The sequence below is a fragment of the Rosa rugosa genome, chromosome 5 (genome assembly GCF_958449725.1).
Source record: "Rosa rugosa chromosome 5, drRosRugo1.1, whole genome shotgun sequence".
Taxonomy (NCBI): domain Eukaryota; kingdom Viridiplantae; phylum Streptophyta; class Magnoliopsida; order Rosales; family Rosaceae; genus Rosa; species Rosa rugosa.
Window position 1 is genome coordinate 11,374,633 of NC_084824.1, and position 12,136 is coordinate 11,386,768.

Below are 12,136 nucleotides of genomic sequence, written 5' to 3' on the forward strand. Positions count from 1 at the left end.
CATCCTTTGCGAGGCCATGTAATTAAAACCACTTCGCTGCCAACAATTCGCAAACCAGCTTTCGCCACAATTATTGGCAAAAATATTGATTTGACCTCCTCCACTGCTAATACCATACTAGGCATATTAAATGCCTCTTGTATATGTGCCCAGACCAATACCAATGGCCTCTTCAGTATATTAGCAAGTTCCAGCCACTATTAGGCAAGAACACAATTTTTTGCATCCTCCGCGACGCACAAATTTGAAACTCTTTTTGTATTTTTTTTTTAATTTTAATAAGACATTGTGAATCAAGGTTTAGACATGCGGCCCAAGTATAGTCGTCTAGACACAAATTTTCTTTCAAATCCTTTGGGCAACCTTACTGAAATGGCCAGGTGGGGGAGGGCGAACAAGAGAGGCAGAATCCATTTTGGCATGAGCTACACCCACATAGTGGTTTAGGCCCATTTGCACGCACTTCTGGATTCAAGAACCTGTCATGAACGTTGTCCCCTTTCTAGACACCATTTCACATAGGCTATACTTACTAAGATGAGAAAGGTCATAAGTGTGAAGACAGTTCAACAAGTGTTAATAAAAGCCTCCCTTAACCTTAAGGGACCTGAACTAGGCACCAATAAGGAGTTTAGGCCAATAGTAACAAAAGAGACTTCACCTATTCCGTTATGATTCACAAATGACGAAAATAAAAATGAAAACTGAAAATTGACAGGAAATTTAAAAACAAAGAAAGAATTTAGCAGCACTATATTTGGCTAACCTCCAGAAGGCCACGGGGGAGGCCATCTATGCTTCACTCCAAGCTCAGGTGTATCAAAATTTGTAGGGTAAAAATTCCTCCTGTGAGAGCTTGTAGGAAAAGAACAAAGATACTTCTCGTTGAAGAATTTGGAGGAATTTGGCTCGTGAGAGGGGTATTCTTGCCCCCCAAGTATCTTTGTTGGTTGACGAGGCATGATCTTCAATTGCAATTGAGGAGATGAAGATGTTTCAAGATCGGCTTTGTCGCCAACTACCATGTCATAGAACATGGTGTCTTCAAGATTAGCCACAGATTGGCCATTATAGACGACCACTTGCTGGTCTGAATTCTCCACATCAAGAGCTTCACTTGTTGGATAATTATAAACAATAGTTAACTTGTATTGATGATACTCAAATTTACAGTTGCGAAGGACAACTTGGCCACTAGAATAATTGTTCTGGCCATTCATGCAACGTGGGTTATAGATGTGCCCTCCACATATATCAAAGCCACCGCTTGGCCTTGAAGAATATATGAAGAACTTCAAGTTGAATTGATTAATAAAGCCACAGATTGGCTTCTGTAGGCCACAACTTAATTGATAATTAAGTTGGTCCTGATTTTGATCACCTTCCCCATGACGTCCAGTAGCAGAGTCACAATTAAAATGATCATGAACTTGCTTCTTTTGATCAAAGGGATGATCATGGGCCATATCTTGCCCCCCATGCATCTGATCAGTAGCCACATATTTGGCTTGATCAGTGGAGAAATCAGATATTTGTTCAGAGACAATTGTATTGTCAGAAGAACAATCTTGTTGATGACCTTTTCCATGCACAGCCTCTGTGTAAGGCTGTGACTCACCAGTGAGACCCTTAGGTTGATTGCCACCTATAGGCAAGTTAGTCTCAGAAATGACCTCTTCGCGAGCAGGTTCTGGAATCGTGAACTCATCGAGCCGTCGACGGTCCTCCGCGAGAGCTTTACTCAGATTCTCATGGTATGCGGTAGAATTCTTTTGAAGGATATCAAGCCGCTCTTCTATGCTCGCATTCTCTGGAATGGGAATGGGCACATAGCCTTCTATCGTCGCCATGACTTCATGAATTTCTTTTGGTAAAGAATTTCCTCTGGCATCCCAATGATGGTGAACATAAAAAGACTCTGGTGTAGTCCCACTGGGCGTGCCAAAATATTTGTTTTGAAGCCCGGTGGTTGAATGTCTTCAAGAAAAGAAAAAAAAAAAAAAAATCTAACCTTGTCCCACTGGGCGTGCCAAAATGTTTGGCTCCAATTTTGTTGCAGCTGGTCAACAGTCTCTTTTCTTGTGCGGGCGTGCCAGCACCGTTCGGGTGCGGTCGTCGGGGGTGTCCCTTGACCTGACTTCTATCAAGCGATTGTAGACGAGGAGAGCACCAACCTCGTCGTGGGATTCTTTCTGCCTCGTGGTGAGGACTTTGCTGAAGTTTCTTCTTGTTAACACAATCGATACTCAATATTGTAGATCGAGCAGAGCGACATCACCGAGAAATGTTGAGATCTTGCTAAAGCGTGACTTTAGCTTGGCTGGGTTGCTAGGGCGTTACCCTTGCTTGGCTGGTTCTGTAACCGTTGTGGTCGCGGCACTACCGTCGGCTCCCGAGGAGACTAGGACCGAAGCACGTTGACAGAGGGTTTGGTGGCACTGAAAGTCGGCTTTTGAGAAGACTAGGACTAGGAGTGTGATCACCGGTAAGAGAAAGAGAAGGAGAGGAGTTGCTCTATAGAGAACTTAGATCATCTTAGAGATGTTTTGATGTTGTGTTGTGAATGTGTATGTTTTAGAATGAGAGGAGAAGGTGTTTATATAGGGAAGAAAAAGAAGAGTGAAATGATGAGTGGAAGAAAAATAATGAAAGTGGATTATGAAAGTGATTTGTAAAATATGGAAAAGATAGAGAAATGATGAAATGAAAGCAAAGCATGAAGGTGTAGAAACATGGAAGTGATGATGATCTATTAAAGAGATTGTCTTGAAAAATATATCCAAGGAAAAGAAGAAAAGCATCTAGCTTTCTTCATGTGGGTAGGAAACATGAACATGTGAATATTGAGCTGGTTTTAGATCAGTTTCTGCCCCTTTATTCCTTCAATTATTTCTCCAACAAGACTTCAGATTGAGCCTTCGACTTCTTCATAAAAAATGTTCCACTATGAGTGTAGATCATCCTGACAAATTTTCAGAGCTTTATTCCATGCGGTTGGGCTGGAAATGCTACTGGACCTCTTACAGGTCCAGTTTTTTCAGTTTTGCTTCTGTAGAAAATTGGACTAATTGTTTGAAGGCCTTCCACTCAAAAATAGCTCTGGAACTCTTCATAAGAAATGATCCTTGGGCTGTCTAGAATGGATCTGCAGAGTTTCAGCTCATTTCAAGTTCATTTGGTCAGGCTGTCGCCCCTCCTTCCTTGTTTAGCTCGGTTTCTCCTAGCCGAAGTAGGAAAATGTGCTAAAGTTGACTTTTCATGCTTCCATAGTAGGCTTTATTTAGCCTCTAAATATATATTTCGAGCTTGTCGACAATATATAGCTTGAGCCACTGACATTGACTCAATTTCTCCAACACATGCCTTGTCAGGCCAAAATGTTCATTTTGGGTCCAAACAACACTAATTGAGATCTTTAGGCGACTATATTTACTATAAGAAGATTTAGGTTGTGAGGGTTTGGGTCCTTTTAGGCTCGAATAAGTGAGCTCATTTTATTTGCAATGAGGGTTATCGGTAAATTTGTCTGGTGACTTCTATGCTTTTGGTATGAGACAACAATTGATGTAACGTGTCTTCTGGCCATGAATAAGTAATGAAATTATCTATTCTCTAAAAAAAAAAAAAAAAAAAAAACATATATAATCCCATAGAAATGAATCAAGTTTGGCCCATTACCTCTGAAACATTGGGCTAACCAAATCTGCTTACCAACTTGTTTGGCCTCTTCTTAATACCAAGATCAAATAAATTAATGACGAGATTAAGACGACCTAAATAGAATCAGGAATCAAATTCGACTTGTCCTTGTATGGGCATCTGTCTCTTCACAACATAGGATTGCTGGCAGAGACAAACAAGCAGCCTTTCGGAGATCTCAAGGGCCTCACCACAACAACATCGTCGACCCCTCGATGTTTCCCAAGTCCTCCTTATTAACATCTCCTCCTATTCGCCAACCTCAACAAGACCAAACTCCTCCACTCCAATTTGGCCTCTGAATTTCTCAATCAAGAAAACACACAGAACCCAGAAATGGCGACCCTTCCATCCACCCATTGCTGCCGTACTTACTCCTCCTCATCATCGGCCTCGTATTCTTCCGTACACAGAAGCCTCCAGAGGGTGGCCGTTTCTCAGAGTCCGAAACGTTTCGTCTCCGCCAAGGTTTCTCTGCAGTCTCAATCCGTTTCGCAGCAAAATGTTGTCAGCATGCAAGATGGTTAGCTCATTCACTCTTTTCAATGCACTAGTTTTCTGGGCTTGTCTTGTTTGTATAGTCTGTGCTGACTTGAATGTAAAGTTTCAGTCTTTATTTCTTAAAGTTTGAGTCTTTGATGTGTTATAGCATTTGGGATTTTAGTAAAACTAAGCTGTTGTTGAATTTGGACTTGGAAAGTTTGTGGCTTTAGAATTTAGTGTGTCTTATTTGGATTTGTATTGGTTGTGTGGGCAGTGGCTCCAGCAGTGAAGCCTGTTGAGAATGAAACTGCTTTCAAGAAATTGAAAGATGGGTTGCTTTCAGCTACGTCCGGGTCTGTGGAGGAAAGTAAAGACGCAAGTGGGTTTAGTTTCGAAGAATCTGAGTCTACTGTGAGTATTACTGTGGTTGGAGCATCTGGGGACCTTGCTAAGAAGAAGATATTCCCGGCTCTTTTCGCACTTTATTATGAGGGCTGCCTCCCTAAAGTGTGTGAATTTTTCTCCTTCTCCTGTTTATTATTGATTTGGAGGTTTAGATCAATCGGTTAAAAATGAATGTGTGATCTTTGTTGCAGCACTTTACTATTTGTGGTTATGCTCGGAGTAAGATGACTGATGTGGAGCTTAGAACCATGGTTAGCAAGACACTTACTTGCAGAATTGACCAGAGGTGAGCACTGCTTCATTCTTGCTTTTGTGGAATGGGGTTGCTTTGCTTCTTATGTACGGTGTGGAAGTTCTTACAATTCTTTTACTGTTTTTTGTCTTGTTGGTTATGGAATGTGTTTAAGTTAGTTGGTACATGACAAATTGTTTTTGGGAACTTCAGGGAGAACTGTGGCGAAAAGATGGACCAATTTCTCGAAAGATGTTTCTACCACTCTGGTCAGTATGATTCACAGGATCACTTTGCACAGCTGGACAAGAAACTAAAGGAACATGAGGTAATTTCCTTGTGTCTGAGCTTAGTGGTTGACCATTATGATGAGCTTAGTGATAGAATGTTGGCTAGGCTGTTATACTTCGCATGGACATTCATTAATTGGGATCAGACTTGCTCATGATTACATTTTGTTATTTCTCATTTCAATGGCATTCAAGTAAATTTCTCCACATCTTAACTGTACTCTGTTTAGACTGATAGTGAACTGCATGTGTAGGCTGGAAGAATTCCTAACCGCCTGTTCTATCTATCTATTCCTCCAAACATATTCATAGATGCGGTTCGCTGTGCAAGCTTGTCTGCTTCATCTGGTAATGGCTGGACTAGAGTTATTGTTGAGAAACCATTTGGCCGAGATTCAGAATCATCTGCTGCTTTGACCAAAGCCCTCAAGCAGTACCTAGAAGAGGATCAGATATTCAGGTAAATTTTTACCAAACCAGGTTGGTTTTGATCATGCAATTAGTGCGGGTCATAATCTAATTTTTTTTTTCTTCAATTAACAGGATAGACCACTATCTGGGCAAGGAGCTAGTCGAAAACCTTTCAGTTCTTCGCTTTTCCAATCTTATTTTTGAACCCTTGTGGTCAAGGCAGTACATAAGGAATGTGCAGTTAATATTCTCTGAAGATTTTGGCACTGAAGGGCGTGGAGGGTACTTTGATAATTATGGGATAATAAGAGACATAATGCAGAATCACTTGCTTCAGATACTGGCACTCTTTGCAATGGAAACCCCTGTCAGTTTGGATGCAGAAGATATTAGAAATGAAAAGGTAATGAGGCTGGTTTAATGCTATGTATAATATGACTTTCCTCTTTTTTCCTATTTTTGAATTGCTTGCTCCATGCCAGGTCAAAGTTTTGCGTTCCATGAGGCCATTGCAACTTGAAAATGTGGTAACCGGGCAATACAAGAGCCATGTCAGAGGAGGTATTACTTACCCGGCCTACACTGATGACAAAACTGTACCCAAAGACAGTTTGACTCCAACATTTGCAGCAGCTGCACTCTTCATAGACAATGCAAGATGGGATGGGGTGCCTTTCCTAATGAAAGCTGGGAAAGCATTACATAATAAGAGGTCTGTTCAATTAGGTTGAGATCCTGGTTCTTGTTTTTTGCGCTTTGGTTTGCACAGATTGATCTATATATACATATATAAAATAATTTTTTCTTCTTTTGCCAGGGCTGAGATAAGGGTACAGTTTCGGCATGTTCCTGGAAATTTGTATAATCGAAACATTGGAACAGATCTTGATCGTGCTACAAATGAACTTGTAATCCGAGTACAGCCTGATGAAGCTATCTTTCTGAAGATCAACAACAAAGTCCCTGGTTTGGGAATGCGGTTGGACAGGAGTAATTTGAATCTTCATTATGCAGCCAGGTACTTTAAAAATAGGTTTTCTGGAGCTTTGAGAGTATGAAAATCGTTCACTGAATATTGCAAGGAGTGCTTTTGTCATTCTTAATGACTTTTCCTTTGTTTTTGACTTGGGATGAACAATAAAATGCTTAAAGATATTGGTTGCCATATTTTGTAGATATTCAACTGAGATTCCAGATGCGTACGAGAGACTTCTGCTGGATGCTATTGAAGGGGAAAGGAGACTGTTCATCCGGAGCGATGAACTAGATGCAGCTTGGGCACTCTTCACACCTTTGTTGAAAGAGATAGAAGAGAAAAAGATTATTCCAGAGTACTATCCTTACGGAAGTAGGGGTCCTGTTGGGGCACACTATCTTGCAGCAAGATACAAAGTCCGGTGGGGTGATGTTGGTCTGGATCAATGACTTTGAATCGAATTGTTTGAAATTTTCACTTGGTTAACTTTGTCCATGGTACATAGAATTTGGTGCTAGTAAATCGACTAGCAGTCAGAGGTAGGATTATCCTCCCACTTTTCGTTGATTCTGCTCTTTTTTAACATCTATTTATATACAAGGTTAAATTAGATGGGTGCAAGTGTTTCTATTTTCATTGTTAGGTGTTCACGTTTTTTTCCCCCAATGTGAATGAAAAGAGTTCTTTATTGGATCCTCTATTTTAGACCTCCGATATACTCTTCAAACATCTCTCATGTTCCTAAATTGACTTTCCTCATGTAATTTGCATGTAAAAAACTCTCAATTACTCTACATCCAAAATTTCCTCACAACGTTGATTAATCTGATAAACGTAGACCAATTGGCCAACCAAAAAATTGTGAAACACAAACTATCTAATTAGTTTTTTATATTTTTTTCACAATTTAGAATTTGTAACTAACCACTCTACTTTTCTTTTTAGACGAGCATGTACAACCAAGGATGGTTAGGTTTTTTTCTCTCTTTCTACTTTTCAATAGCAATTTCTTTTGGACAAGTACGCACAATTAAAGTGGAGAGCTTAGATTATTTTTTTAATTGTTGGCTTCTTATTCAGCCAATTTATTGCATATACTATCATTTTGATTCGCGAAGTTTGAGTCCAGCTACGATTATGCATCTGACTGCATAATTTTGTTGTGGTATAAATATAGCCAGTTTCTTAAAAAAAAAAAAAAAAAAACATGGCGAGCAAGTTTGAATGTAAGTTTCCCCTATTTTTGATGCATATTCAAAAGCTTTCACCAAAAACAAAAGTGATGAAAATCTGGGAATTGAAAGTTGAAATGAATAAGAAAAATATTGCATATTATTTTCATTATTAGAGAAAAATAAGAAATGTAATAAAATTTAAAAGAAAATGAGGTTAAGTGAGCAGATTTGGAAGTCTTAATAGAAAAACTGGAATGAAAATGATTTTCACTCTTCTAACTAATCGTAAACACTCCTCATTACGCGAACATACTTGGCCTAATGAGAATGAGAAAAATTAATAATAATTCATTATTCCACTAGTACAGTTAAAGAAGTAAAAAAGAGATAACCGGCTCCTAGCAACTACACTTCATACTCAAATTGCTTTTTAATCTTTTGATCTCAGGTTGTTGACGATTGTGACTTTGTGAGCAGAAAAATTAACCATAGGTTAGATTGCTCACCAAACTAATACTGAAACGTTTTCTTTAGCATGAACAAAATGGTTAAAAAGTCAAAGAAGTAGGGTTGCAAAGCAAACAGAGTGAGGAAGTTAATAAGAAGCGAAGTGGCAAGGAGGTCACATTAGAGAGAGCCCGAGTCCTTATGCTGTACCTGCCTTGCTTAATTACTCCCGAAAAAGAAGAATCGTGGCGTATGTGGTTCGGAAAAGAAACGAGATACAAGAAAACCACTGATTACGATTAAAAGGAACAATCTGAAAGAGCAAAAGATAAATTCTCGGGTCATTTTTTGGTGAACATGGTCTGCCATAATCCCTTCGATCCTTGTAGTTATGTGGCAGGGCCAAGGCAGGTTGAATAAGAGAGTAACTCGGTGTTTCTTTCCCACAGTTAGCACCGAATGTATTTCACTCATTCTTGTAAAGCCACTCATCAGTACATGTACACAAGTGACCAAGAGAAATGATTAAAACAAATCATGATTTACAGAATGATTCTGGAAGAAAAATCATTGCACTCAATTGGATAATTCAAATTCAATTTGATTCACAGTGAGTCACTATCTGCAGTTTGATATAAGCTAACAGATTTCTCACCAAGTACATGAACAAACCAGTGAAATTTTTAATTTTTCAAGCAACATAGTCCTCAAACTGATCAAATGCACACTTTTACGAGAAAATCATCTGCAACATGACCCTGCCTGGTGCTCGTTTACTATGCTTCTGGCAGTAGCAAAATTTCTTTCCACGTTTCAGCAAGTCCACAACATTGGAACCTTGAAAAATAAACATTTAAACACTAAATCAGTGGGAAAACTGATCAGCAAAAGTAGTAGGAAGGTAAACAAGGTCTGAGCAAGACAATCACCTAGTAACTTATATCCCAGCAGTACATTTACCAACCAGACACCAGCACTCATTTACCCTGCACTCCTTTACCCTTATCAATTTGGGGTCTTTCTAATTTACCACTGTGAGGTCCCCCAATGACACACTTGCTGCTAGTACTAGATGATTCGGTCTCACCCCAAACGTCAGGCTTATTTTCTCCATTGTAATGTTCAGACAAGGAGGTCTTGCAGTGCATAATGGTTTTCTTGAACTCTTCCACATCATGTTGATATAGAAGACGAAGCCCACACTTGAGCACCCCCAAGCCTTGACGATCACTTCCAATAGAAGCCTCCAGGTTAATGCACTCATTTGACTGATGATCCAAACTCAATAACCTTCGTGGTATGTAGGATACCCATAAGAATCCTCCTAGATGCAACCATTTGAATTCTTTGTTTTTGGTGATGTAGCAATGGAAAAAGTCCGTACTACAGCTATCAGTTTCCAAATAACATGTAAGGTGGTGATCAAGTTTTTCAGAATCCAAATGATCAAGGCTGGCATTCGAAGGGTCAAGAACTGAAAAGTATGCGCACAGAGCCAGTCCTACCCAATTAGTATTCTCCTTGTATAGATTTGATGGTAGCGGGATTTTTACTGAAGGGCCATTGCTATGATGCCCGAACCACTCTACAATATCACTTGGAGAGAAACAAGAATTGTACGTCAAGGCACAGTCAAAGTCCCGATCCCTGATACCATTTGCATTACTGGTTTCTCCATCATGATTATCGGCCAATGTTCTGCTAGTTCCATCTGCCTCATGGTCTTGCTTCTCCTCATAAAGATCCAACAAAGCGGTCTTGCAAAGCGCGCATTAAGGTCTGCTTAAGCTCTTCTTCATCTTGCTGATATACAAGCCGGAACCCACACTTATCCACACTAAATGCTCCATGACCACTTACAATTGAAGCCTCCAGGCAACCACAATCATTCAGCTGATCCGAAAACCATGTTCGCGGTATATAGGAGAGCCACATAAATCCTCCTAGATGCATCCATTGAAATTCTTCATTGGTGGTGCAATAGTCATGGAGAGATTCCAGACTACCTCCATCATCCTTTTCCAAGTGACATGTAAGGTGGTGAGGAAGTCCTGGATCCACATTATTGGCAAAGTTGGCACTTGAATTCTTCAGAGCTGCAAAGGATGCACAGAATGCCAATCCTATCCAATTAGCATCTCTATATAGATCTGGTGGCAGCAGGATTGTTAATTTTGTTATTGAGGGTCCATTGCTTTGAAGCTCGAACCATTCTACAATCTCGTTTGGGGGGAAACAAGAATTATAGATTGAGCAACGGTCAAAGTCCTGAAAAAAGGAGACATCAAACATGGTGTCCCAGAAAAAGAGAGAGAGAGAGAGAGAGCAAAGACTAATTATTATTATTATTATTATTATTATTTTTTTACCTGGAGCTGATTCTTATACAATAGTATGTTCGCGGAGGGATCAGCAAAGTCCTGTTGTTGAAAACCCTTCAAAAAGCTTGTGACTATTTGTTTAAGCATGTTGCTTCGGAGATGGTTTTCAAAAGAGCGATCAAAGTCCTGTTGTCGAGAACCCCCAAAAGATCTTGTAATGCTAAAAGAATGTCTCTCATCTTCAATGAATTAGCGAATATGATCCTCATTGTCATCAAAAAAGGAAGTGAAGCACTGCACTGTTGCTTTCCAGTATTCTTGCACCTCTTGGTCGTATAGGATACGGAATCCGCATTGCTTTACAGCCAAGGCTGGGGAATCACTCGTAAATGAAACCCCTAACTCAGGGAGTTCATTACTCCATTCAAGTGATCCTTAAAATAATGACCCGGTATGTACTGCAGCCAGACAAACCGTCTAAGATATAACCACATGAATTTGTTCTTGGGACTGGTCCCAGGCAAGCTGCCAACCTCTAAGCTACACGGTATTTCAGGGCTCAAATGAAAATTGCAATCAAGTCCTGAATACAAATATTTGAGGACGTCAGCTCGAGACGGCTCAACTGAAAAAACCGCGCACACAACAAATCCCAGGAAACTCTCATCCTTTCTAAGATTTGTAGGTAGTGGGGACACCAGAGTCTCACATGATTGTTGTTCTGTGAACCACTCCGGAATTTCCTTTTGATAGAAAATACCAGAATTGTTGTAAAACAGAAAAGTTTTTGAGAGAGAGAGAGAGAGAGAGAGAGTTTGGACACAGAGAATAGAATGTGTGTGTTATTCATCTCACCATGAGGGGGTTTATATAGGAGTACATGATGTATACAAATAGGCAACGTTTAATAGCAACGTCAATTACTCCTATTCACAATCCTATCAATCACTAATCTGTAGTGAAAGACATATATGACTCTCCATCTATTTACATGATATTAGCCATAATTATTTACAACACTCCCCCTTGGATATTTCATGTCAATAGTGTTGCCTAGGCTGAGCGCTTCTAAGTTGCCTCGTCAAAAACCTTGCCAAGTAATAAAAACCATGTGGGAGAAAAACAACCTTGGTCGAAGGAGAAAAAGAGCACAACGCGCGTGAATGTGGAGTAGTCGTATCACAACAGAGATAGGTGAAGTCTTCTTATCAGCATCATAAGTAGATAGTATGTCTACGAGAGGTATGCATTAGAGTTGCTACACCAAAACCTTGCCCGGTAAACCCAGTGGGAGAAACCCGTGGTCGAAGGGAAAAGATGAGCAAATGCATATATGTCAAATCAAAGCATCTTCCGGATGCAGTAAGTGGGGTGACCATGCCAAAGATGTGCCTCGTCAAAACCTTGCCAGGTAACAAAACCCAGTGGGACAAAAATAACTCTAGACGAAGGACGAAAAGAGTACACGATGGTCAAGTGGGTATGCTTCAGGATACTCCCCCTGATTTCGACTCCCCCCTGAAAATTACATTTCAGGTAATTCAGATAGTTTATGTAGACCAATACCTTGGACATGCTTCTGGAATGTAGACTTTGGTACTGACTTGGTGAAGAGGTATGCACGATTGTCTTCAGATCGAGTCTGCTTAACTTCAATCTTCTGATGCTTCTTGTTGCTGATTGAAGAAGAACTTCGG

At 40.0% G+C, this 12,136-nt stretch overlaps 2 protein-coding genes across 2 annotated transcripts; one reads left to right on the forward strand and one right to left on the reverse strand.

Moving 5' to 3' along the window:
- Window positions 1-3,773: 3,773 nt before the first annotated feature.
- LOC133710058 (glucose-6-phosphate 1-dehydrogenase 2, chloroplastic) lies at window positions 3,774-7,106 on the forward strand. Its single transcript, XM_062136034.1, has 9 exons — window positions 3,774-4,222; window positions 4,457-4,689; window positions 4,779-4,873; window positions 5,033-5,147; window positions 5,364-5,569; window positions 5,653-5,923; window positions 6,003-6,232; window positions 6,338-6,538; window positions 6,696-7,106. Exons 1-9 carry the CDS (start codon window positions 4,036-4,038, stop codon window positions 6,943-6,945), a joined length of 1,788 nt encoding a protein of 595 aa, XP_061992018.1. The 5' UTR covers window positions 3,774-4,035; the 3' UTR covers window positions 6,946-7,106.
- Window positions 7,107-7,342: 236 nt separating this feature from the next.
- LOC133711197 (uncharacterized) lies at window positions 7,343-10,794 on the reverse strand. The gene is made up of 5 exons (XM_062137352.1): window positions 10,735-10,794; window positions 10,488-10,625; window positions 9,979-10,386; window positions 9,048-9,875; window positions 7,343-8,955 (listed from the first exon to the last, which is right to left on the reverse strand). The coding sequence occupies exons 1-4, from the start codon at window positions 10,792-10,794 to the stop codon at window positions 9,096-9,098; spliced, it is 1,386 nt and encodes a 461-aa protein (XP_061993336.1). The 3' UTR covers window positions 7,343-8,955; window positions 9,048-9,095.
- Window positions 10,795-12,136: the final 1,342 nt, after the last annotated feature.

Coding starts and splice junctions, on each gene's coding strand:
- LOC133710058 (XM_062136034.1), top strand. CDS start 4,036: ATGGCGACCCTTCCATCCACCCATTGCTGCCGTACTTACTCCTCCTCA. Junction 4,874..5,032: donor ACTTGCAGAATTGACCAGAG/GTGAGCACTGCT, acceptor TGGGAACTTCAG/GGAGAACTGTGGCGAAAAGA. Junction 5,148..5,363: donor AGAAACTAAAGGAACATGAG/GTAATTTCCTTG, acceptor CTGCATGTGTAG/GCTGGAAGAATTCCTAACCG.
- LOC133711197 (XM_062137352.1), bottom strand. CDS start 10,794: ATGCGGATTCCGTATCCTATACGACCAAGAGGTGCAAGAATACTGGAA. Junction 10,626..10,734: donor TACTGGAAAGCAACAGTGCA/GTGCTTCACTTC, acceptor TCTCGACAACAG/GACTTTGATCGCTCTTTTGA. Junction 10,387..10,487: donor TGTATAAGAATCAGCTCCAG/GTAAAAAAATAA, acceptor TCCTTTTTTCAG/GACTTTGACCGTTGCTCAAT.